Source organism: Zootoca vivipara, chromosome 7, assembly GCF_963506605.1.
Source record: "Zootoca vivipara chromosome 7, rZooViv1.1, whole genome shotgun sequence".
Taxonomy (NCBI): domain Eukaryota; kingdom Metazoa; phylum Chordata; class Lepidosauria; order Squamata; family Lacertidae; genus Zootoca; species Zootoca vivipara.
The window spans coordinates 90,843,504-90,870,765 of record NC_083282.1 but is presented as its reverse complement, the minus strand read 5'-3'; the positions used below and the strand labels follow the sequence as shown (position 1 = coordinate 90,870,765).

Here is a 27,262-nt window from a genome sequence, read left to right as displayed (position 1 = left end):
CGTGACCCCATGGACCATAGCACGCCAGGCACTCCTGTCTTCCACTGCCTCCCGTAGTTTGGTCAAACTCATGTTCGTAGCTTCGAGAACACTGTCCAACCATCTTGTCCTCTGTCGTCCCCTTCTCCTAGTGCCCTCAATCTTTCCCAACATCAGGGTCTTTTCCAAGGATTCTTCTCTTCTCATGAGGGGCCAAAGTATTGGAGCCTCAGCTTCACGATCTGTCCTTCCAGGGAGCACTCAGGGCTGATTTCCTTAAGAATGGATAGGTTTGATCTTATAGCAGTCCATGGGACTCTCAAGAGTCTCCTCCAGCACCATAATTCAAAAGCATCAATTCTTCGGCGATCAGCCTTCTTTATGGTCCAGCTCTCACTTCCATACATCACTACTGGGAAAACCATAGCTTTAACTATACGGACCTTTGTCGGCAAGGTGATGTCTCTGCTTTTTAAGATGCTGTCTAGGTTTGTCATTGCTTTTCTCCCAAGAAGCAGGCGTCTTTTAATTTCGTGACTGCTGTCACCATCTGCAGTGATCAAGGAGCCCAAGAAAGTAAAATCTCTCACTGCCTCCATTTCTTCCCCTTCTATTTGCCAGGAGGTGATGGGACCAGTGGCCATGATCTTGGTTTTTTTGATGTTGAGCTTCAGACCATATTTTGCGCTCTCCTCTTTCACCCTCATTAAAAGGTTCTTTAATTCCTCCTCCCTTTCTGCCATCAAGGTTGTGTCATCTGCATATCTGAGGTTGTTGATATTTCTTCCGGCAATCTTAATTCCTGCTTGGGATTCATCTAGTCCAGCCTTTCGCATGATGAATTCTGCATATAAGTTAAATAAGCAGGGAGACAATATACAACCTTGTCGTACTCCTTTCCCAATTTTGAACCAATCCGTTGTTCCATATCCAGTTCTAACTGTAGCTTCTTGTCCCACATAGAGATTTCTCATAGACATGGTTGTAGTGCAATGCTATACATGTCTACTCAGAAGTTATAAATGCAATGAGACTTACTGTCAGGTAAGTGTGCATACAACTGCAGCCTGAACTGACTAGTTAAAATTCAAAGCAGAGTTCTTCTCCACAATGCAGCACAGCACAGCAGAAAGTTCAGTTTGCTGTACTGTATTAATTTATTTACAAATCTTGTTTTTATCTTTTCTATTAAACAAAGATATGCAGAACCAAATGAAAAATACAATATAGCAATTTACATTTTTGAAAGGCAGATGGGACCTTATGTGCCTTAAGAAATTACATTACTGTATTCAGGTTATCAGGACCAGCAAACTAGACGAGAGAATTCTTTACTATGTACTACTGGTATTTTACTGGTCTAGGTGCTTAAAGTTTTGGATTACTTACGTATAATTAATTTCTTTGTCAGCAAAAAGAACTTTCCTCCTCAAGCAAACTTTGGCAATGCATTGGTCAAGGAGAGGCAAAAGTTAATACATTTTTCAATTAAATTTTTATTTAAAACAATCCCCACTTCAAATATGCACATATTTCTAGCTCTGTAAAACAGAGCATCACTAGAAATTATATTCATCCCACAGCTTATTTCTTAATTTCACAGTACAGTGGTACCTCGGGTTACAAACGCTTCAGGTTACAAATGCTTCAGGTTACAGACTCTGCTAACCCAGAAATAGTACCTCGGGTTAAGAACTTTGCTTCAGGATGAGAACAGAAATTGTGCGGCACGGCAGCAGCAGGAGGCCCCATTAGCTAAAGTGGTCTTCAGGTTAAGAACAGCTTCAGGTTAAGAACGGACCTCCGGAACGAATTAAGTTCTTAACCCGAGGTACCACTGTAGTGACAATAAACATATCTGGAAGTACCGTATTTAATAGTTTAGTAAAGGTGCTAAAGTACAGGCATTTATAGCATACATTTTGTCTAATAAACACAATTAAAATATACAAGAGATTTGCAAGAGAAGCAATCTGTAAACAGCATTGACTGACTGGTGTCCTTCATGTCACCAAGAAATACCACTTCTATCCCCTGACCAGTTTTGTGCTCCAATAAAAGCTATTTAAAAAATGTTTAAAATGATGGATGGTCAGATGCATCCAGTGCTTTAGAAAATAAAAATGGGTGTCGTCGTGTAAAACAGGAATGAATGGTAGAAGAGGCAAGATTCACTGTTGAAGCAGTGTTTGATTTGCTAGTAGGTACGTACTTGTCTTTCTAACTTTCAAAAAATAAATCGGGCTCACCCCTCAGCTGAATGGGGGTGTCAAGAACTCCTCCACCCACTCCACCTTTCTTTTATCCAGTTACCTTTGCAAGCACTGGATTTGTACAAAAGAATAATTCATTTCATTTGGGTTTGTGTTAAGAAAAGATGCTGCTGCACTGCATCCCAATTAGATTATAAGTCATTATCAGTGTCACCAAGGACAAAATAATGATAGAGCAATACTCTGTAAATAGCACCATAATAATGAACATTTATTTACAAGTAGTGCTGTTAACCTTTAAAGGTTTCAGAAATCATTCACTTTGCAAATACATACATACATACATACAAAATGCATACTTTTGCATCTTAAAAGTGTTATTGTTATCAAAACATAGTGTTCTTATAAGTTCAAGTATTGTTTCTGAGGTACTTTTTATGGCTTTACTTTTTTAAAAATAGAAAACCTCTTTGGTAGAATAATTGTAGCACACTGGATTGAAGCTTTATTACAATTTAAAGTACAAACCTACTGTGGCTGATTCTCAGGTAAATGGATTAGGACTGAAGCCTTACTCACTACTCATGCAAGTTTCTTACTACCAGTAATAATAAACTTTTATTTCATTTGCAACATGATGACCACTCTCAGAAGGTTAAAATTGCCTCCTTTATCCTCAAGAGGGCCTAACAGCACAGCCCATATCAATTAAATTTGATTTGCACAATCAGGACCATAGCAGAACTAAAAGTTAAGATGTTTTAAAATACACATAAATTATAATGCATAATAGAGCAGGAATGTTCACAAGGCTGCTGCCCTTAATGCACACCTGCTTAACTGACTGAGCAAAGCATGTGCTAAATTTCATTGGATTTACTGCTGTGAAATAGCACTTTTTTCTATAATTTCAAGGATACAGTGGAAAGACAAGGAAACAATTCCGGGGTGGTGGTATACTCAAATTACTTGTACTTGTTCAATGACTCCCCTTAGCTAACTCTTTCCAATAGAGCAGGCATAGGCAAACTCGGCCCTCCAGATGTTTTGGGACTACAATTCCCATCGTCCCTGACCACTGATCCTGTTAGCTAGGGATTATGGGAGTTGTAGTCCCAAAACACCTGGAGGGCTGAGTTTGCCTATGCCTGCAATAGAGTAATCCCTACAATCACATACATCATAAAAATTCACCCAATCTTCTAGTTTAAAATGAACACACCCAGCATCAAACATGAATCAACAAGTCTACTGTATCAATACACTGTCTGCTATACACTGAATATTTTTCATGAACGGGATTATAAATTCAAGCAATGGATTCAGTTTATAACATGACAGTCTTTAAGAGGAATCAGGATGGCTAGTGATTATTTGGTTCACTATAGATAGGCAGAGTTTTATTATACACATAAAAACAGGCCTTACAGAATTCTCTCCCCAGGGAGGCATGCCTGGCACCATCATTATCTGTCTTTAGGTGCCAGGCAAAAACATTCCTTTTCTCCCAGGCTTTTAAATCATAATTTCCTGCTTATCTTTTAGTGGGGAAGGGATTGAGTTCGATCTGCACATATATAATGCTTATGCATTTAAGATTGTTTTATTCTGTTTTTATACTTGTTATTTGGAAGTCACTTTGAGTTCTTTTTTTCTGAGAAAAGTGACTAATAAATAACGACAACAAAATCGTGTTAATCTAAATGGAACAGTATCTTAATACCCTTCTTAAAGGTAAAGGGACCCCTGACCATTAGGTCCAGTCGTGACCGACTCTGGGGTTGCGCGCTCATCTCGCATTATTGGCTTCCAGGTCATGTGGCCAGCATGACAAACCCGCTTCTGGCAAACCAGAGCAGCACATGGAAACGCCATTTACCTTCCCGCTGTAGCGGTTCCTATTTATCTACTTGCATTTTGATGTGCTTTCGAACTGCTAGGTTGGCAGGAGCTGGGACCGAGCAACAGGAGCTCACCCTGTCACAGGGATTCGAACCGCCGACCTTCTGATCAGCAAGCCCTAGGCTCAGTGGTTTAACCACAGCGCCACCTGGGTCCCAATACCCTTCTTAGAATTAATGAAAAACTGACCTAGCTTCTGAATTTCAGCTTTTTCCTTCCAGCTTAATGCTTAAAAAAAAAACTAGTTGGCCGGGGTGTGTGTGTGGCTGTTAGCGAGTCATAATCCAGTATGTAGCGTCTGAATGGTCATCAATCAGGGCATTGTTAGACAAGATGATGTTTGCCACTTTCCAAAAGTTTCTACCTTTTGATGCCACCTGAAGTCTTTTATTCAGGTAAAGACTATGCTGAATCTTTAGGCAGCAACCTGCCATTTCTGCATCTTTGTTTTGTTTAATATTGTTTAACACTGAACCACAGAAAGCCATCTCACGGATTTAAGCTTTTTTTTTGTTGGTGGTGGTCATAATGCAAATATTATGATACTGCTCCTGTCTGGACTGAATACATGGAATGGCCACCCAGTCTTTTGAGGACACTAAATCCTAGTAGGAACTACCTATTAGGAACATTTTACACACAGCCAAGATGTGCTGCATTCAGTGGGATACACGCAGGAGACTTTCATGGATAGCTGCTCTGTTTTAGCCTCAACACCTTATCCGTTGTCTCCTTACTAGCAAAAAATAAGAATCATGCAATCAAATAAAGAAGAGCTATTCCTTCAGAGACAGAGAGCTTTCCCTTTTTTTCTCTCAACTCCTGTGTGCTGATCTCTGTCTGCCCTGCTGAGCTTTCTTCTCTCATGACCTACTGTTTGTCAAAGAGCAAAGTAAATTATTCAGCAGTTGCCAGACGGTAAAATGGCAGGCTAGTTCTGCTAATTGGAAGAGAAAAAGTATTTGCTTGCACGCTCATGCCCTGCCAAACACAAATTTTTGCTAGTCAAGAAAGAGATGGCAAGAGAGTTTAGAGGGGTTTTGCTATTCAAAAGGCAAAAGGTCCAAATGCAGTCCCCCCCCCCAAAAAAAAACTGGCTTTGGATCCTGACCCCCACCCCCAGCAAGAAATTGTATTTCTAGTGCCACCCAACATAATCTCTGGACTGGAGAGATTAAGGAAGCTCTAGAAACCAATTTTGAGGAATCAGTAGTAACTTATCTCCTTGGTAATCAATTTGCACCTGAAGCTAAGACTAAGGTAGGTGAAACTAGAAGTCACTTTTACCAGTCATTGGGACTTCTATGCACATATCACATACTTTTGCTCAATATTCTACAAATGATAGGGATTTGGTTCTTAACATATCTGTAGGTCTGTTCTCCTAGAAGAGAAGCAAATAGGAAGACGTGGGCTGACAGGCAGCAAGAAAGAAAATTATGACTTTCCCCAAGAGTGGAACTTCCTAACAAGACTAGGGTGTGAAAAGTACTTTTAAAATGATTTTACTAGAGGACATTTTTACAGGACCAACAAAAAATGAAAAGCAAAAACAACAAAAACAACAGCAGCATAACAAAAAAACATTAAGGGGGAGAGGCCTCTACAGTTGTTCGAAGCAAAGTCAGTAAGCTAATAATCAAGCAGGGAACAGGCAATAATTTTAAGTGAAAAAATTTCCAGAATTGTAATTGGAAATAACATAGCCTAAGGAGGACAGGATTCTTATTATCCTGAGAAATGAATGCCTGCCTCCCTTTGAACACTGAACAAAAAAAATATTGAAGCACCTTGAAATATTTTATACAGCCATTAAAGGAGAACTGCTTGCAACAATACACAAAGATGGGAAACTAGTTTAATAAATTCTAAATACCTTTGGCCTGAAGGCTAAAAATCTGATATTGTGGAGCAAGTTGTAGTTCTTTTCACAAGGAGAATGGGAATATATACTGGTAGATAAGTAATGTTCAAAATCATTTTTTCCTTTGGGGGCTTCCCTTTTCTATCCACCAGTTATTCACTATTAGCCTTCATGCCTTTTCTGGATACCCCTCTAAGCTTCTACATAATATTCCTCTCAAGCAGCTATTAATGGGAAACATTTCTCCTTGAATCATAACACCTGCTGGCAAGTTTTCAGTTTTAGGTATGCTAGATGGCCAAAGATTTGTGCTTGTTATCACAAGGTGGTTCTGTACCCAGGTCCATCTTTTAGCTACACCAAAAACAAGTTAGTATTTCCATGGCTGTCTCTCATTTATACTGTCCTGATTTCTAGGATTCAAAAGAAGTGTAGCCTACCCAATTGATGAAACAACAGATTTTAGAGAAATTGGGTGGTTGTTTTTACATTTTTGAAATAATTCTATGGGAACTAACTGTCCAAATCCACTTTCATCTAGCTGCAGCTGCATACAATTCGCAGAGGGTGAAGGTATTGAAAATATTGTGGCCCATTTAGTACAGGGGTGGGGAAGATCACTATCTTCTTGACCCCTGGCAGGCCAAAGATGACACCTATCAATCACCTGACATCACAGTTAATTTCAGGGGATGCTGTTGTTTGATTTTGGTCTCCTCAATTTACTCTTTCTAGCATTCCACCCCTCATATACATCCTCATATATACAGGTGTGAAGCTAGGAGTCAAGAAAAGGGATACTCCTTTAAGTCCTGCTTCTCTAAGTTATGCAAATGAGATAACTGGGTTTTTCTTAAAGGCATAATGCATTCTTAATCTGCTACAATAAACATGAAATTTCCATATCACAAAACATTTACTCTTGATCACTGCATGACACATCATTTGAATGTGATATTCATTTGCAGATATTTGAATTGTGCAACCAATCCAGCAGGCTTCAACAGCAGGTGACTTCAATCCTGCTTTTTTAAAAAGGCATTTAAAAGATGCCTTTTAAAAACATAGGAAACTGCCTCACATTGTCACATCTTTGGTCCATCTAGCTCAGTGTTGTCTAAACAGACTAGCAGCAGTTCTCCAGGGTCTCAGGCATAGGTTTCATCCAGCCCTACCCAGAGATACTGCAGATTGAACCAGGGGCCTTCTGCATGCAAGGCAGATGTTCTACCACATCTGTGCTGCTAGAACTCTGATGGTGGTCGATCCAAGTACATTATAACTCTATCCTACTAATTCAGTTGCATTTTCTCCCTGTATTTTTGATATATATTTTAATATTGCTGTATACTGCATTCAGATAATGTGGGGAGGAGGTAGAGAAATGTTTTTAATAAATAATGTGCTGAGAAAATGAATGGAAAACCTTTTGATCCTTTGAACCTACTGTTAAAATATAAAAGTGAATATCTACCCAGAAGACACTGCAACTCAGGCAGAACTACCCTGGGACTATGGGATGCTGTCTGTAAGAATAATCTTGTTCAGACTACAAAAATGTTTTCTTTAGCATTTTCTCTTAAGATTATTACTGCTGAATAACAAAATTATATTTGTTCTTGAAGTCTGAAGCATCTCATAGATAGATGTCTCTCTGAATCCTGACCATAGAACCTGGGGATGAAGAGGTTTACAACTTTCTTTCATTACCTGGCCATTGATTCAGCATTCACACTGTACTGAGCATTGAGACTGCTGATAAAGCAGAATGCACTACCCAGTCAAGTAGCTAAGAGATACACTTCTAAGAGTTCAATCTCACTCTCTCCATTGCCCAACAGTTTTCTTACTCATCATCAGATTCCTGATTTTGATCAATACGATTCAGAAACTCTTCAGCTACTGGCTGTGTACAACCCAGATAGCAAACTTTCATATGAGTACTGAGGTTTTTCTGGGTACCAAAGCCCTTGCCACAAAAAAGACACATAAACGAACGTTCGCTGGAGTGCACAGACATAAGATGCCGGTTTAAGTCTGTCTTGTCTCGGAACAGTTTCAGGCAGTGAGGGCATTGCATCTTCTTCCTGTTGAAGTGGATTGTTTTTTCATGACGATCCATGTTGGATTTTAGTGTGAAGCTAGCAGGACACTTTGGACACTGGAAACGGGCAAATTGCCCTGGAGATATGTGCTCAGAAAGGCTAGCAAGTATTGGCCTGGAATAGTCCACTACATCAAAAGGGACAATCATGGGGAAAGTGTGTTCCTTAATGTGTTCCTTCAGCTTTTCCACACATTCAAAAAATCTTCTGCAGAAAGCACAGCTCAGCTTCTTGTGGCCAGAAGAATCCAAGAACAAACCCTCACGGACTAAGTCCATATCTTCAGACTGTGACGCATTTATATCTAAAAAAGGAAATGCAAAAAAATTTAAATTTTAAGTTTTATACTTTGAATCATTAATATACAGTCTTCCTTCTTTCCATTTACCTGTTTCAGAGCTATCTAACTGCCACAGTGTTAGAAATCCATCATAGGTGACCTGCAAAAGAAAAGTGCAATTATGTTAATACTCAGAGAACATCAAATATCTCTACTTTAACACTTGTAAAGGACTAAATCTGGCTGTAATTCTGCTCCTTCAGCAAATGTTCATTACAAATATTTAGTTACTCAAATCAATGTTTCATTTGGGTACCTAAAAGTATACTCAAAATATACAGTATAACCAATATATACCCAAACTGCTAAGTATCTGTATATTTGTTCATTTTGTGATCTCAAAAAATCTGTGTTCAGTACATTCTGTACAGAAATGAGAGCTTCACAAGCATGCCATGTCATCATCATCATTATTTATTAAATTTATTGGTTGCTTTTTCTTGCCAAAGGCAACTCAAAGCAATTTACAAACAAAAACCCACTTAGATGCACAAAAAAGCATTAAAACACCCCACCCACTCTAAGAGGCCAAAGATAGTTAGAGGCAAAAGACCTGGTTAAAGAGGAAAGTTACTGCTTGGTGCTTAATGATATAGAATGATGGTGCCAGGCGAACATATACTTTTCTATTTCGAAGCACTTCCATGAAGGCTATGAAGCCTAGAAGTAGGCCATAATATGTTATGAGAGAACACTGTACACTACTATTTCATATAAAGTGTTCAATGCAGGAAAATCCTGCCACACAGACTGGAAATCGCATTTTACACAAAACAGGGGGACATAAAATAGTTATCTTAAGCACTAAAAAGCAGTTGCCGACTAGGCCAAATGGTTACCATCATTTGCTCAATTTCACTTATAGATTTATATCTCACAATTCCTCTAAGGAACGCTAGGTGGTGTATAATGGACTCTGGTTTGACATAGCTGAGAAATAGTGATCCAGTCACCCAGTGAGCTTCATGGCTGAGTGCAGATTTGAACCTGGAACTCCCTAGTCTGACATTCCAAGTACAGTGGTGCCTCGCTAGATGAATTTAATTCGTTCCACGGTTCTTTTCTTATAACGAAAAATTCATCTAGCGAATCCCATAGGAATGCATTGATTTTTTTGATTTTTTTTATTTGCCCATAGGAACGCATTAATTGAATTTCAATGCATTCCTATGGGAAACCGCGATTCGCTAGACGAATTTTTCGTAAAACGCATTCGTCTAGCGAGGCAACCTCTGCTAGAAAAAACCTTTCATTAAGCGGAAATTTCGTTAAGTAGGGCATTCGTTAAGCGAGGCACCACTGTAATATACCACAGTGGCTCTTGATTTGCCCTTGTTAAGTGAGAGCCAGGAGGGCAGGAAGAGAAACTAATTCATTCATACCTTCTCTCTCCAGCTGCTGCTCAGAATATGAAAATGAGCCCTCAGATACCTTTATTTTTATACAAGGGAAGTTTTCAGGGTCTCTCTTTACGCAATTTGTATACCAACATTTTTTTGGTCCTTAGTACCAAACTGTTAAATTCTGGCATTTCCAAAAAAATATGTGTAACTATCCCCGACCCTGCTCCAGTTTCCTTTATCCACCCGCACCCTTAACTACATTTTAATATTTTCTAATTTAAAATGATTAATTAATGGATATTTTCAAGTTTTGGGTTATTTGCATCATATTAATTGTATGCTACACAGGACTTCCCTATGAGACATAATGGGTGATTTAGTTGAGGTGGGGTGGAGATGTAATCATCACTGAATACTTTCATCAAGTTGTCTGTGATGATGATAATTTCATTTCATTTTTTCAAAATCAGGGAAACAGTTGTTTAACTAATAATAATAATAATATATGATACATTTTACAAGACCAGATACATTTACAGGAAGAAAAAGTATTCCTGCCACGCTCTTTGATATTTAGAATAATTATTGCCCAAGTTTTTAAACAATGGATAAATGGTCTTTAGGAAGCTCTCAATTCTGTACATGCTTGATTCAGGTTGCTAGGACTCTGAAGTATTTTTCTAGTCCAGCATTTATGTTTCCTTTAAAAAGTTCAGGAAAGTATTTCTATAATATAGGGGTCTGAAGATCAAAACCAATAAGTGTGTTGCAAGAGTTAGCAATACATATTTCCATAAACACACTGCTGTTTGGAACAGAAGGAACAAATTACTATGTGCATTTTTTGTACTTTGATAGAATTTCACAAAACAGGAAAGGTAAATGAGACTGCCACATTATGGACAATACAAATAGCCTAGGTCTGTTAAAAATTTGAATAATTCCAGATTCTAAGATACAGTGGTACCTCGCAAGACGAATGCCCTGCAAGACGAATTTTTCGCAATATGGTAACTCGCAAGATGAATTTAATTAATGCCTTCCTATGGGCAAAAAAAGAAATTTCAATGCATTCCTATGGGAAACTGCGATTCGCAGGACGAATTTTTCGCAAAACGAATTGACTTGCGGAACGAATTAAATTCGTCTTGCAAGGCACCACTGTACATTAAGAATAGCAAACTGAGCATGACGACACAATTTCAGTTGTAAGTTTTATAACACTTAAAAACTAGCATTACCCACAGATAACTATAATATTACCTGAGTTGAAGGCATCACTCTTTTCACAGTATCTGGTGATATATCACCAGAAGAGGGGATGATGGTAGTGGGGCTCTGAGTGGCAAGGTGTGATGAAGGCAGCAGAGGAGGAGTTGATGCTTCCACTTTGCCATCACATTCACCCCTTGAACGATTCAAGTTGGTGCCAGACCCTGAGGAACACAGGAAACGAGTCTCACCCACATGAACTAGCACCAGCTGGTGGTTTTAACAAAAGGCAGGGAATGAACAGCTGTAGCTTAATCTTCTGTCAGTGGGAGTGAACGAAGTGCCACAGAGATTCCAGGCCCATTGACTGTTTTAAATAGCCTCCCCACCCAAAAGTGTGGTGGGAATTATATCACACAGCAGCATAATGGTCACTAAAGGAAGTCAAAACAAGAAAAAGAACACAAGGCAGCACAAAAATGAGAGCAACTTTCAAAAGATACAATGATCCAATATTTGTATGTGACTAATTCATTGCCATTTCTTCAAAACTTCTTTTAAACATAAAAAGGATTAGATTGTTCTTACTGTCATAACAGTTATCTCATTAGCAATTGTGCGATCAGCAAAGGAATTTATGGAGCTCTGCTGCAGCCAGCAGTGGGAGACCCATGCACACATCAGACTCTAATAATCACTAGCATGTTTAAGTTAGTCATAAATAGCATTGTTGCTATTAGGGAAAATAATACAAAAACAACACACATCAAGCTTAAACATAGCCCACAAAAATAATGCATTATGGTATGAAGAGTCTTATTTTTTCTGAGTTAATTCACAGAGTTCTGGGAACGCTAGTGAAATGCAGCATCAAACATAATCTCACAATCAAATACACAAGGTGCAAATACTGTATATTTTTGTGTTGAGGGCACTGTAGTACAATATGCTGGGGACACAAGACATCACTATTCACAAAAAGTGTAGCAATTTATTTTCAAATATTTGCAGAATTTAAGTTAAACATACATGATAGAACACTGATAATTATGAAATAATAGACTTAACAGCCTAATCCCAAGACTTGAAATGGTAGCAATAAGGTGAGTAACACAGAGGAACCAGTGTTAGGCACACTCTGAACCTGTGTTAGGCTACCAGACCAGTAGCTTTTCTTACTAATAATGTATTTAGAAAACTGTGTATGTATCAAAATAAATTGTTGTGTGATGATTAAGCTATCAGATAGCATTATACACACACCACAAAACTACCGTATTTAAATTCTGATTATAAATGGTGGTTATAAAGAACTTTTATCCTGAACTGCAAAAGCAAGAAAGAAGCACAATCCTATTGAAGGCATAGAATGAAATAGCAGTATCATAGCAACAGAATATATGGGTTCTAAATCTTGATAAAATTAATGTATAGCAAGAAACATGTTCTATGAAAAGTACTTTTGAAAAATGACCACAACATATTTTTCTTTAGCTTTTGAAGGTTTTTATGCATTGACTGTCACTTGATTTATAAAACCTAAGGTCAAATATACATGTAACCAGTTGCATAAGATGCTACTATAAATAGTTTGAGATGACATAAAAAAATAACATGAGGTACTAAACTTAAGACATATCAAAAAGCTATCATAAATAATGAGAGAAAATGTTTAAGAGCACATCTGAGCCAAAGGATTAGCAACAGTGTTTCCATATCACGTTCATCCAAACACCCAATTCATACACAAGATTATTCAGTCCACTGAAAAGCCACTCAGCAAGGATGAAGTAACAAAAGTTTCAAGTCTTTCACTCTATTCCTTGGGTTCACAGCAGATGATATATATTATTTCAAAAAGTTTCCAGACATGTAATTTCCACATGTTTTAATATTGAATAGTGTACTGTATTGCAAATACATTGATTTGAAAGCAATTTGACACATCTCACTTTCAGCCTCATATAAAGAACTTATTTTGGTGCTTTTAATTTATTTGCTTATTTTAATAATGCTTTTTTCATATCATGTTATCAAATACTGGGCCCACTGCTGACTTCCCATAAAGTCACAATGATATTTTTAATATTAAAAGGATTGATAAATACCTAAATATCATTACACAGATTCCACTATAAAAGAAAACAATGACACCATTAAAGTTTAATATTTTGAAGCCCCTCAAGTGTTTCATTGCCCTAGTTAGTATAAACCTATTCAAAATACAAGCCTTTTGTTTGCAAAAAGCCCCAAAACTGTTGGACCTCCTACTAGAGAAGGTAAGGAAAGCTTATTTTAAAGTACATACTTCCTTCCAAACAGAATCTGACTTACAAAAATACACAATACGGCAAAAATAAATGCAGGAGGTAATGGCAACATCAGATCAAATCAGTTAGGGCTGAAATAGTTTTTAAAGCCTGGGAAATTAAACTGACACTAAAAAGGTGTAGGTGAAGGGTAAGCCTCACTCCGTCGAGGTGCTATCCCTGAGAAGGCTCTCCCTGGTCACCACCCACTGTACCTCAATTGGTGGACACATCTGGAGAGGAGTCTCCAAAGACTACCTCAACTGATAAATAACAAAGTATTTTTGAAATAGTTCAAAGCCTCCTCTCTATTGCCCTCTTATAAGGACCGTTAAAAATAATAATCAGGTTTTTGGGTAGTGGAGGTGCTAATTTACTGTTTCAAAGTTTTGGAAAGTTTCTATAAAATACATACCAGTAAATAAAAATAAATCTTAAAAAATACAAGAGATGAGCTTGGATTCACCGCATATGGAAGCAAGTTTCACTGAGTTACTCCTAGTTACTTGTGATTGCAACCTTAATGTGTTCCAGTGGATTAAATTATCAAAATATATACAATTCAATTTCAGCATATTAAATTTGAGGAAATAAGCAAAACTCAAACTCAAGATATCACCCAAAGCTACATTGCGTTAAGTTTACCTGTTTTCATGAATATACAGAGAACCCTGCTAGATCAGGCCAAGGGCCTATCTATCCATTCTAGAAGTCTTTGCTCACAGTGGCCAATCAGATGTCTATAGAAAAGCCACATGCAAGACATGAGTGCAACAGTACCCATCAGAGACCATGAATCAATAAAATAAAAACCACCCAACTCTTTTTCTTCTTCTAAAATTAAACAAAAATATCTGCCAAATACCTTCTTAGTTTATTTGTGGCGCCAATATCAATAAACCCATATACTGTATTTATCCCTTCTATGTCAAAGGGTCATGTTCTACATTTTGCTTTCCACTGTGTCACAAACTGAAGCACTGCCATGGCATCCCTTCCACATCAAGTTCCTGACTGATCATATCAAAGCAGCAAGAAGCATTTAAAATGTTGGGATTGCAAGAGAAATACAAATAAAAAGTTGCTCAGCATACTGTATGAATCTACGATGCAATAAACACTTGAGAAACACTTCAAATGACACGAGGAGATCATAGTGTTATTCTGCCTGCCACAAGGTAGTCTCAAAGCTACTAAACAAAAACGGACAGTTTGACACTATTTGTGCTAGGCAACAGTTCTTGCTGAATATATATTAGTGTGGGGCTTAGTTGCTTAGAAGCTTAGTTGCATTTGATATCCCATTTAGGTTACCTCATCTCTCTCCCCATTCCCCATGGTAACGACAGAACATGCTATTCAGCAGAAGTGAAATTCAGGGAGCAGAACTATACAATCAATACAGTGAAGTTGTTTCATGACTGAGTGTGACTTAGCTGGATAACAAACACCCTGTGTTTTTGGCCCACACATACTGTCTTCTTTGCCACCTCCAAACTTGTACCATAGTGAAATGTTTACTTAAGACCTTGTGTTTCTGTCATTTAGGAAATACTGAACACACAACCATCTTAATTGTGTCTTTAGCCCCATCTGTTAGTTTTTGATCCTATATCAAGAGGATTTATTATGGAGCAAGGCTTTAAAAAGGGATGCCTTTTCCTATCTGCTTGGTAAACAAGTATGCATTTGATTGGCTAACAAGATGAGCAGCAACACACCAATAAAAACTGCCAACCATCCTAGATTCATAGCCTAGATTATGGATTCACATTATTAAGTAAAAACAAATAGCATTGTGGCACCTTAACCACTACAAATTTATTAAGGCACAAGCTTTAATATATGTCATTTATTGTCAGCACTGCCCTTCTGCATTCTATGTAGATCAGTGGCTACACAAATCAAATAAATGGACATAACTGTGCTCAGAATGTTAATATCCCAAAATTAATAGGAGAACATTTCAACCAATCAGAGCACTCTGTAAGTGATCTTAAGGTGGCCATACTTCAACAAGGGAACTAACGAAAACTCCAGTGGGATGTGTGAATCAGTTTACCAATTCTTCACCAGTGTTGCCTTATTGTCTGTTCTGCTTTCAGGTTCTGCTTTCAACTGTTCTGCTTCTTATTTCTTCTTCTTGCATTTCACTTTCCTCTCACCTCACCCCTCTACGAATCATGTGTATATATACTTGCCAATTTAAAATTACCCTTCATGAGGCTGATAGGGAGCAGATTCCAATTATCATCTACTTACGAAAGCCACTATCTGACCAGCAACCTCTGACAGACCAAGGGCCACCTGACACAAATCTGCTGGTAGCATAGTAAAAACCTGTGTCTAGCTACCTTTTCAGATCAGGATCTTGCATGACTGAATTACTCTGCCTCACATAAAAAAGAAACCTAAGCATAGAAAGCAAACATTTCAGGAGGAAGGCAAGGCTATAACTCTTCTATGTGTAGGGTATTTTTCCGTATGAAGCATCACTTAATTGTGCAAACCCATCATCTGCAATATGAAATGGTATAATTAAGACATAGGTTTTCCACTTATCTGCTGTATGTGGGAACTAGGCCCAAGTATCACCTTGTTAAGACTCTACATGCATAGCACTCCAAATAATTAAGGTTGCATTACTCTGGGATGCACCATACAACTAGAACTGTTTTTTTAAATAACCCCTTTATGCTTTTAACTTTTAATAATAATAATAATAATAATTTTTTATTTATACCCCGCCCATCTGGCCGGGTTCCCCCAGCCACTCTGGGCGGCTTCCAACAAAACAGAAATTCTAAAATACAGAAATCCATCAAACATTAAAATACAGAAATCCATCACACATTACACATTTTAAGTAGTGTACAAAGGAACAGCAACTTACAAGACAGTGAATGTGTGCCTTTGGGTAAGTATTCGAAGAGCAGAGAACTTTCCTCTCCCAGCATGTCAGCTTTCAGGGACAACAAGCTGTTCTTGCTCATAAGGGCTGCCCGCAGATTAGCAACTGCTACAGCCTGGAGCGCATCTTCCTTCTCTGGAGTAAGAGGCTGAGAGAGATAACCAGCTTCACCTCCTAGGAGTGCTTCCTCGACATTTGCATAAAGGTCCACTCTCTCTATTCGGCTGTCAGAGTTGCTGGATTCTGCCCCTGTCAGATCCACACCTAAGTGGAAGAAAAACCCAACATTAGTAAACATATCAGAATAGAGTCCTCTCAGCCACATGTACATTTGTAGCACTTCATCTATCCAACATTTCACAGCATCAGAATCAATATGCCTGCTTAAAATGAAGCAGCTGATATTACTTTGTCTTTCCCCCAGTTTTATGATGCCTTCATCTGATGCTATAATACAACTGTTGCTATATTTGTGCAGTACACACTTTTGCAAAGTTATGCACTCATTTTGCAGAATATACACTCTTGCTGCTAAAATAGTAGCGGTAACATCTAGGAAATGTGGCTGCTGCTGAAGACACACTATACCAGCACTAAATAGTGCAATATCATTATGGACAAACAGAACCTTAATGCCCCCTTTATACTTGCTCAGTTGCAGTTTATTCAAACAACATATTGCAACTTCACAACATTAGGAATACAGTATTGTCCTTTGAACATATTAATATTTTCCCAATGACATGCATCTCTACAGAAAGAGGTGGAGCTATAACCTGTATGTTCTCACAAGCTTGTTACTCCATTCTTTCACATAAGGATTACAATTACATAGAATGGCAACATGCCTTCGGTCTTGCAACAACTTTCAAAAATCAAGAATCAAAATGTTAAAGATTGTTTAATTCAGTGTTTCTCAACCTTTTTTGGGCCATGGCCCTATATTTAGTTTAGTTTGGAGGGGAGACGTAAAGCATGCCACTGAAGAACTGCTGCGCGGTAGCCAGGCGGACCCACCAGGCGCAGAGCCTGCGGAGTGAGCGGGGACACGTTAGACGGCACGCACAGACCCCAGACGGGCAGACACGGGCGCGCAGCTGCCGCCGCCTCCCTCCCAGCCGCCCCAGGCAGCCGCCGCCGCCGCTCTGGCCCGGTGAAGGGAAGCCCTGCGCAGCCTTCCCCGCCTGCCTCCTCCTCCCCAGGCGGCGGCGGCGCCCTCTCTGGCCTCCGGCCGGATGCCAACTCTAAATTTTGCCGCGACGTGCGGCGACGAGAAGGGTGATTTGCATTGTCATAGAAGGAACAAAAATGAAGTCTCCCCTGATTAACTGTGAATGTGGGTAGGCTCAAATGGGAGGAGGTGATATTTTAGAAACGTCAGCTCAGCGTTTCTCAACCGGTGTTCTGCGGCACACTACTGTGCCGCGAGACACTGGCTGGTGTGCCGCGACGAGAAGGGAGATTTGCATTGTCACGTCGCTGACCCGCCGGAAAGGAAGCTGGCCGGGTCACGACGCAAGGCGAGCGCCCATGTCGTGACCCGGCCGGCTTCCTTTCCGGCGGGTCAGCGCTGTTTATTGGCGGCCACCAGGCACGTGACAATGCAAATCGCCCTTCTTGTCGCCGCACGTCGCGGCAAAATTTAGAGTCGGCATCCAGCCGGAGGCCAGAGGGGGCACCGCCGCCGTTTGGGGAGGAGGCAGGCGGGGAAGGCTGCGCAGGGCTTCCCCTCGCTGGGCCAGAGCGGCGGCTGCCTGGGGCGGCTGGGAGGGAGGCGGCGGCAGCTGCGCGCCCATGTCTGCCCGCCTGGGGTCTGTGCAATGCCGTCAAACGTGTCCCCGCTCGCTCCGCAGGCTCTGCGCCTGGTGGGTCCGCCTGGCTACCGCGCAGCAGTTCTTCAGTGGCATGCTTTACGTCTCCCCTCCAAACTAAACTAAATATAGGGCGGCACAGAGTTGGTGTGCCGCGGGATTTTTTTTCATAGAACAAGTGTGCCATGGCCCAAAAAAGGTTGAGAAACACTGCGTTAGCTTAGCCCCAAACAGCTTCAAGGTCAAAGATAGTACTGTGAACTGGGCCTGGAAACAAACTGTGAGACAGTGAAGTTGTACAATAGTGATTTTGTAAGATTATACTCTGAATGTAGCCAAAGCTTTGCCTACAATCCTGGCCACAGTCACCTTAAGAGATATCCAGGAGTAATGTCAGATTTGGAAGCACTCCCAAGCTACACACACACCTCGTTCAGCACACTCATTCAGAAGAGCTTGGGCAACAATTTTGACATCATCATGCTAACCAACAGAATATCCATCTCTTCCGATTTATGTTTCACTTTATTAGTACCATAGAATCAAAGAATTGTATTATTTTTAAGTATTTTTATTCATTTTGTAAAATTAATAACAGAAACAAAAACAATAATCAATAACAAAAAACAACACAAAACGAAACAAAGAACATAATTATGAATCTTATCTTATTTCTATTTCAATCATTGTTAAGTGGACTTTCCCAAGTCCCCCCAATCTGATTTTCATTTCCAAATTCTCTTTAGCAATTTCATATATCATATTCTTAAACATTATATACATCTTGACCATTCTTATGAATTCCTCACATTCCTACCCCTCCCCTCCGCCCCCAAGCCTCCCCCTGCCACCAGAAGGCCCCCGCGAAGATAGATAGAAGAGGCAGTCCTTTTTAAAATCAAACTTCTCCCCACCTCCCCCCAAAACCTCCTCTGCCACCGGAGGTTCCAAGATAGAAGAGAAGGACAGAGGTGGGTGGCTATCCAACTAGCCCCAAATATCATATTTAACCTAATCTAATTTATACCACATAATTTATATCCATCTTTAAAACTTAAAATGTTTTCCACCCTTAGCCTATAAACTCCTTCCAAATATCTCCATAAATTCCAATATTTAATATTAATTTCACAATAAATTTAAATTAATCATAATTTTCCCCACCCCCTTCATTACTGCAGAATCAATTCCCCTACCTCAACATATTAATAACAATTTCTTTGCTCTACATCAAAAAACAGCAAACTCTTAACCTATCCATTCCAGATTCTAACCAAAATTATCTGTCCATCTGAGAAAACAATTTAATTTTTTCACCCCACTCCCAATCTCCAATGAGTCAATACCCCAACATCAAATTTCTCTCCCTGCCACCTCCCAAACCATCCTTTAATTTTGCCCTTGACAATGTCCTTTCCCATTTCAAAGTCCTCTTCCCATCTCAGCTGCAATTCAGATTCTCTTCTGAATAAATGCACAATCCTTCCATGCATCTTCAGTACTTAGCTTCACGCTGTCAAAGGGAACGTTCTTTGTCCGTTGTGCCTGCTGCTTCCACCCCCTCGCTCTCGGGGGCTCAAAACAGAGCCTTGCTGGAGAGGGAGGAGCATGCTTTCAGCACCCGCCGGACGGCTATGCAATGCTCGATTTGGCATTCTTCTGGGGGTCCTCTGCGCTGGAGCGGCTCCCCCTGCCTTTGACGCGCCGAGGTCCACTCCGCTGAATGGACCTCCAACGGTCAACCGGAAGTCTATAATCATAGAATTGTAGAGTTGGAAGGGACCATGAAGGTCATCTGGTTTAACCCCCTGCAGTGCAGGAATCTTTTGCCCAACTTGAGGCTCAAACTCCAAAACCTGAGATTAAGAGTCACATGATCTACCAACTGAACTATCGTCAGGTCTCATCCTACAGTCACCTAGAAAATGAGTCAGGATCTCAACAGCTTTCCTAGAATCAGAAGAAGCTGGAAGTGCCGGCAATCAGCACACCTAATGACTGCCCAGCTCAAATCTCCAGACAAAGTTTCCTCGTGTTTCCATTTGGATTATAACAGCATTGGGACAAACTGGAACCCTGCAAGCTGCATGCCATGGAGACAAGAAGCAGCTTGTCAGCACCACTGTATCCTAAAAAAACGATCAGACCCAACATAAAACATTGTTGGCAAGCCCTGTATCTATCAGACAGACCAGAATAACATCATGTTCAATATTACCAAAAGTCACTGAGGTCTAACAAAACTCTTGCCTGTCCTGGTTCCAAGAGGTGATAGTCATTCAGCAGGAAAGCAAGGCCACCTCAGCCCTAGAACCAGGCTGGGAAACAAGGGAGGAATCCAACATCACATCATGATCTTCTGATTGTTCTGTTAGTGATTGCATTTCTACTTGCTAGATGAAACAATTCCCCTACTCCCTCCAAGCAGCGTTCTGAGTCTCCTGACCATCCAGAATGAATTTGGGGGAGCTGTGGGGGCGTATGGTGGGGGAGAGCCCCCCTGCACTAGCAGGAGTCCTTGTACTGGTTGCCACTAGTGTGCCAGGCTAACTGAATCCGGGCCCAGATATTTTAAAGGATCTAGGTTAGGGAAGCAGAACCTTGTTCAGCCCAAGATCCATATTCTCTCATGGCCAACCTTCTAAGACCCACATAGCAGTGGTAGGCAGGGTCAGATGCAAAAATGGGCTGAGTAATGGATGAGAATCCTACCTTTTTACAAGAGATTCCATTCCAGCTATGCAAAAGTTTGAGGCCTCTACGCATACACATACTGTATACCACATCTCCACCATCCTTCCAGGTATGCAAGAGGCATTATCATAGTTCACAAACACACTGGACCAGACAAATGCACTCAATCAAAGTGTGGCCTATAGAGTATGGTTACCCAACGTCCCTGTTTCCCGGGGACAATCCCCGGAGTTACAAATTTGTCCCTGGACAGAATCCATCCCCGGAATGTCCCCAGATTTCATTTAATGTCCTGGGATTTATATTTTAAGTGTTGTAGATATTTTGTTAGGGAATGAATGTTGCATGATTGGTTCAACAGCACAAGACACATCATATGGGGACTTCTGGCGAGGCAAAATGGCAGGCGCCACGGCAGCGAGCAGCTCCTGAAGTCAGCCAGAGCCAACTGTGCTACCAGGCTGGCTCTGGGTTGCTGAGGCTGCCGCCGCTACTGCTAAGGGGGAACCGGGGAATCCTGGCACATCAACTGGGGGAAACTGCTGATCCCCCCCACCCCACCCCTTGACCCAAATCAAGCCGGGCACAAGAGCGCCCGGCCACCCAGCCAACTGCCAGGAAAACCCTGGAGCCGACGCAGGAAGGAGGAGGAGAGGAGAGAAGGAGAAGGAAGAGAGAGAAAGAGGAAGGAGCCCCAACCTTGTCGCACCACTACTGCCACCGCCACTGAGGAAAAACGTAGGAGAGCACCGGGAGGGCAAGGACACATGGCAGAGCCCAGGGACAACCCGAGCCTACTCCACGGTAGCTAGTGCTCCAAGAGAGCAGGGCAGGGCCCACAGAAAGATTGAACAACAGAGAAGACCACAGAAGAGAAAATAATACTTTTTTCAAAAAAAAAAGGTGTCCCTGGATTTTTTGAAAAAAAATCTGGTAACCTTACTATAGATGGCCATAGCCTAAGGAGAGTCCTGAAGGCAAAACAGAGAGGCCTCTAGGCCTGAGATTCCACATTCCAGATCTAAGAAATCAGTTTCATTCAATCATCCCTGAACCACCCCACTACTATTCTCCCAACCTCCTTACTTAGCAGGTGGAAGACAAACAGTTTTCAAGTACAGTACATAGTAAACAGCAACCTATCATGGTGGTTGGGCAGAAAAATTGTTTTTAGTTTTTAGTTATCCTGCCTCAGCATTCTTCTTCCACACCCACATCATGGAGCTGATGAACCAAGAACTGTACTGTCCAAGATTAAATTTACTGCTGCAATATGAAGAAGGGCAAGTCCATGAACTATGATACAACGCTGATAGAAGTTGACACAGATAAATGAAAAACTTAATTAAATTGTGGGAGCTGTACCTGAGACATGGCAGGAATACGAATTGAAAACCCTCCTCCATCTGGTACTGTAAGGAGTCAGGGCACTTATTAACTGGAAACTCCGATTTAATAACCTTAAAATAAAGCTCTCTTTTTAAGATGGGCCATTCTGAAAATTATATTTCTGCTTAGTGCCATCAAATTAAAAAGAAAAATTAATACTGCAACATAAACTTAAACTAAACTAAAAAGAGGATAGTGTAATATATAAGAGATTTCACTCTGGCCTATGTGTGCAGCAGGTTTGAGGAAGGCAGAATATTGCTTTGCACATTTGGCTCGATATGTGGAAGGGACAGCCATGTAGTGGGTTAATAAACCTTTAAAGAGCATCCGAATCAGCCCCAAGAATGTTCCCTTGATAATATCACCAATGCATCATCCATATGACAAGGGCATTCAGAGAACGTTCTGTTTGTGTGGTAAGAATTAGCCAACTGTATTATACTAAAATACAGCCCTGTGCAGGGGTTGATTTTTTAAAAATAAACTAACAAAATGTTTACTTCAATAAACCTTATTATCTGAAATAAAGTATGTTTTCTGTCCTAACTAGGACAACTACATTTTGTTTCTTTTAGAGCCCAGCTCACATTACTCTTCCTTCAATACTAACAGCGTGACAGGACAACAAAGTAAAGCCACAATCCCTGCGCAAAAGGAACATCTGCATCCACACTAAAATCTGCCCAGGAAGCCCAGCTAAGAACACAGCGTGTGTATGAACTTCCATCCATAGGCACATCAAAGTAGGGTCTTCCTTTTTGTGGATTAACAATCACAGACTTCCTGGGTGATGTTTAACTAAGTCATATGCTGAACAGGGCATTGAAATCAAGTGACGTCCTCTGATTTCAGTAGATCTACTTCTGTGATAACTTAGTCAGATACCATCTAATGTCATCTGAAAATCAATATTGCATAAGCTTATAGATAGGTACAAAAACATTTCAAAAAAGGTGCAGGTGGGAGTGTTTGTAGATGTCAATTCCCACAGCAATCTACTTCCTTTTTACTGTAATAATACATATCTTAGGTAATGTTTGAGTATTCAAAGGAAAGGAAAGAAAGGAACATGCCAGAAAAAAGCAGAATATTTAACACTATATTTCAACTTTCAGGTAGGTAGCCGTGTTGGTCTGACACAGTTGAAATGAATAAAAAAATGTCCAGTAGCACCTTAGAGACCAACTAAGTTTGTTCTGGATATAAGATTTCATGTGCATGCACACTTCTTCAGATTTCAACTGTTCCCATTCTTCCTGTGAAGGTAATTGACCTCTACAGTGCCAAACTTTAATACCACAAAATCCTACAGCCCAGTGGTTTAGTTTTTACTTAATCCTATAAAACTATATCCCTAATATATGTGAATGACCCATTAGGAAAATAATAATGCTACTCTTTCAGCAATTCAAAAAAATCCTTGTTTTCATGCATATCAATAATTTAGAAAGTGTTTTCTGCCTGTATTAGCACTGAAAAGCAGACAGAAAAGATTAAAAATAAGCCAGCTAAATCCTTCATTTGATTCAACTACAGTACTGATATGAAGAAAATCTGCACTATGCATTGGCTTACAAATTTTGTTAAGGAGACCAACAAAAACAATGTATTTTTCAGTACTTCTTAATTTATTTCTATATTTTTATATGGTTACCTTTTGGGGCCCAGCTCTCTGAAGGAAGCTTACACCATGATAAAACACCAATCTAAACTGATATGACAAAGGTATAACCACCAAAGGTGTTGTTGTTGTTGTTGTTGTTTAGTCGTTTAGTCGTGTCCGACTCTTCGTGACCCCATGGACCAGAGCACGCCAGGCACTCCTGTCTTCCACTGCCTCCCACAGTTTGGTCAAACTCATGTTTGTAGCTTCGAGAACACTGTCCAACCATCTCGTCCTCTGTCGTCCCCTTCTCCTTGTGCCCTCCATCTTTCCCAACATCAGGGTCTTTTCCAGGGAGTCTTCTCTTCTCATGAGGGGCCAAAGTATTGGAGCCTCAGCTTCACGATCTGTCCTTCCAGTGAGCACTCAGGGCTGATTTCCTTCAGAATGGATAGGTTTGATCTTCTTGCAGTCCATGGGACTCTCAAGAGTCTCCTCCAGCACCATAATTCAAAAGCATCCATTCTTCGGCGATCAGCCTTCTTTATGGTCCAGCTCTCACTTCCATACATCACTACTGGGAATACCATAGCTTTAACTATACGGACCTTTGTTGGCAAGGTGATGTCTCTGCTTTTTAAGATGCTGTCTAGGTTTGTCATTGCTTTTCTCCCAAGAAGCAGGTGTCTTTTAATTTCGTGGCTGCTGTCACCATCTGCAGTGATCAAGGAGCCCAAGAAAGTAAAATCTCTCACTGCCTCCATTTCTTCCCCTTCTATTTGCCAGGAGGTGATGGGACCAGTGGCCATGATCTTGGTTTTATAATGTTGAGCTTCAGACCATATTTTGCGCTCTCCTCTTTCACCCTCATTAAAAGGTTCTTTAATTCCTCCTCACTTTCTGCCATCAAGGTTGTGTCATCAGCATATCTGAGGTTGTTGATATTTCTTCCAGCAATATCAATACCAAAGGTACCCAGCAGCAAAAAACAAATTAAAAAATATAGGCCAGTTAAAAAATTCATGGAGAGGTAACAACAGTAACAGCAGCTAATGTTATCCTTACTCATATATCCCCAAGAATGATGTTCAGTTGTCTCTATACTAATGCACAGAGCATGGGAAATAAGATGAACTTGAGCTCTTAATACAGGATGGTAAATCCTATATAATAATGTCCATGTTGTCCCTGCGTCCAGATGTCCCGTGTGTCCCTGGGTCACTGCGCATGTGCCCCAGGGATACAGGGATTGGACAGCAGAGACTGCGCGCGCGCACTCTCCCCCCACTCTGCCTCCTCCAACCGCCGCTCCCGCCGGGGTGGAGGCCGGCGAAGGCCTCCTCACAACCCTCCCTGGCCGTGAGGAGCGGCGGTTGGAGGAGGCGGGGGGGGGGAGAGTGCGCGCGTCCTTCCTGTCGGCGGCTGGGGGAGAGGAAGGAAGGAGGAGAAAGCGCCGCTTTCTCCTCCTCCGTTCCTGTCCCCCTGCCGCCGACAGTAAGGACGGGTCCCAGGGTTCGGAGAAGCGCTGCGCAAGCGCTTCTCCGAACCCCGGGATGTCTGCTTCCTGTCGGCGGCTGGGAGAGAGGAACGGAGGAGGAGAAAGCAGCGCTTTCTCCTCCTCCGTTCCTGTCCCCCTGCCGCCGACAGTAAGGACGGGTCCCAGGGTTCGGAGAAGCGCTGCGCAAGCGCTTCTCCGAACCCCGGGATGTCTGCTTCCTGTCGGCGGCTGGGAGAGAGGAACGGAGGAGGAGAAAGCAGCGCTTTCTCCTCCTCCGTTCCTGTCCCCCTGCCGCCGACAGTAAGGACAGGTCCCAGGGTTCGGAGAAGCGCTGCGCAAGCGCTTCTCCAAACCCCAGGATGTCTCCTTGCTGTCGGCGGCTGGGAGAGAGGAACGGAGGAGGAGAAAGCAGCGCTTTCTCCTCCTCCGTTCCTGTCCCCCTGCCGCCGACAGCAAGGACAGGTCCCAGGGTTCGGAGAAGCGCTGCACAAGCGCTTCTCCAAACCCCAGGATGTCTCCTTGCTGTCGGCGGCTGGGAGAGAGGAACGGAGGAGGAGAAAGCAGCGCTTTCTCCTCCTCCGTTCCTGTCCCCCTGCCGCCGACAGTAAGGACAGGTCCCAGGGTTCGGAGAAGCGCTGCGCAAGCGCTTCTCCAAACCCCAGGATGTCTCCTTGCTGTCGGCGGCTGGGAGAGAGGAACGGAGGAGGAGAAAGCAGCGCTTTCTCCTCCTCCGTTCCTGTCCCCCTGCCGCCGACAGCAAGGACAGGTCCCAGGGTTCGGAGAAGCGCTGCGCAAGCGCTTCTCCGAACCCCGGGATGTCTGCTTCCTGTCGGCGGCTGGGAGAGAGGAACGGAGGAGGAGAAAGCAGCGCTTTCTCCTCCTCCGTTCCTGTCCCCCTGCCGCCGACAGTAAGGACAGGTCCCAGGGTTCGGAGAAGCGCTGCGCAAGCGCTTCTCCAAACCCCAGGATGTCTCCTTGCTGTCGGCGGCTGGGAGAGAGGAACGGAGGAGGAGAAAGCAGCGCTTTCTCCTCCTCCGTTCCTGTCCCCCTGCCGCCGACAGCAAGGACAGGTCCCAGGGTTCGGAGAAGCGCTGCGCAAGCGCTTCTCCAAACCCCAGGATGTCTCCTTGCTGTCGGCGGCTGGGAGAGAGGAACGGAGGAGGAGAAAGCAGCGCTTTCTCCTCCTCCGTTCCTGTCCCCCTGCCGCCGACAGCAAGGACAGGTCCCAGGGTTCGGAGAAGCGCTGCACAAGCGCTTCTCCAAACCCCAGGATGTCTCCTTGCTGTCGGCGGCTGGGAGAGAGGAACGGAGGAGGAGAAAGCAGCGCTTTCTCCTCCTCCGTTCCTGTCCCCCTGCCGCCGACAGTAAGGACAGGTCCCAGGGTTCGGAGAAGCGCTGCGCAAGCGCTTCTCCAAACCCCAGGATGTCTCCTTGCTGTCGGCGGCTGGGAGAGAGGAACGGAGGAGGAGAAAGCAGCGCTTTCTCCTCCTCCGTTCCTGTCCCCCTGCCGCCGACAGCAAGGACAGGTCCCAGGGTTCGGAGAAGCGCTGCACAAGCGCTTCTCCAAACCCCAGGATGTCTCCTTGCTGTCGGCGGCTGGGAGAGAGGAACGGAGGAGGAGAAAGCAGCGCTTTCTCCTCCTCCGTTCCTGTCCCCCTGCCGCCGACAGTAAGGACAGGTCCCAGGGTTCGGAGAAGCGCTGCGCAAGCGCTTCTCCAAACCCCAGGATGTTCTAGCGCCCGTTATTGAACGGGCTGAAATACACTAGTATGATATAAAAGGCATTGTTGAAATGTGGTGGAATGAGACTCATGACTGGGATGCAGTAACTGAGGGGCATAACCTATTCAAAAGAAATAGACCAAACAGGAAGAGAGGAGAAGGAGCATTATATGTAAAGGATGTGTACACCAGTGAGGAGAGCCATGATTTGAAGCATGAAAGGTAGGTTAAGACTATTTGGGTAAAAACTGTATGAGAGGCAAACGGCAGTAACTTCACTGTGGGAGTCTATCACCCACATTTTATGAAATTGTGGTTCATCCTGATTAAGAGATAACCCTTCTGTGGCTTTTAGATTAATCTG

General features: G+C 42.1%; 1 protein-coding gene across 3 annotated transcripts in view; it reads right to left on the bottom strand.

Moving 5' to 3' along the window:
• Positions 1–27,262, bottom strand: part of ZBTB46 (zinc finger and BTB domain containing 46) — a 65,606-nt gene that overhangs the window by 19,743 nt on the left and 18,601 nt on the right. For 2 of the 3 annotated variants that reach the window (XM_035122828.2, XM_035122829.2), the window contains 4 exons: positions 16,161–16,442; positions 11,010–11,182; positions 8,452–8,503; positions 114–8,367 (listed from right to left, as the gene is read on the bottom strand). In XM_035122828.2, the coding sequence (XP_034978719.2) occupies positions 7,805–8,367; positions 8,452–8,503; positions 11,010–11,182; positions 16,161–16,442 (1,070 nt within the window). In that variant the 3' untranslated portion in view covers positions 114–7,804. Of the gene's footprint in view, positions 1–113; positions 8,368–8,451; positions 8,504–11,009; positions 11,183–16,160; positions 16,443–27,262 lie in introns of those variants that run through there. The other variant, XM_035122830.2, reaches the window with a different exon arrangement.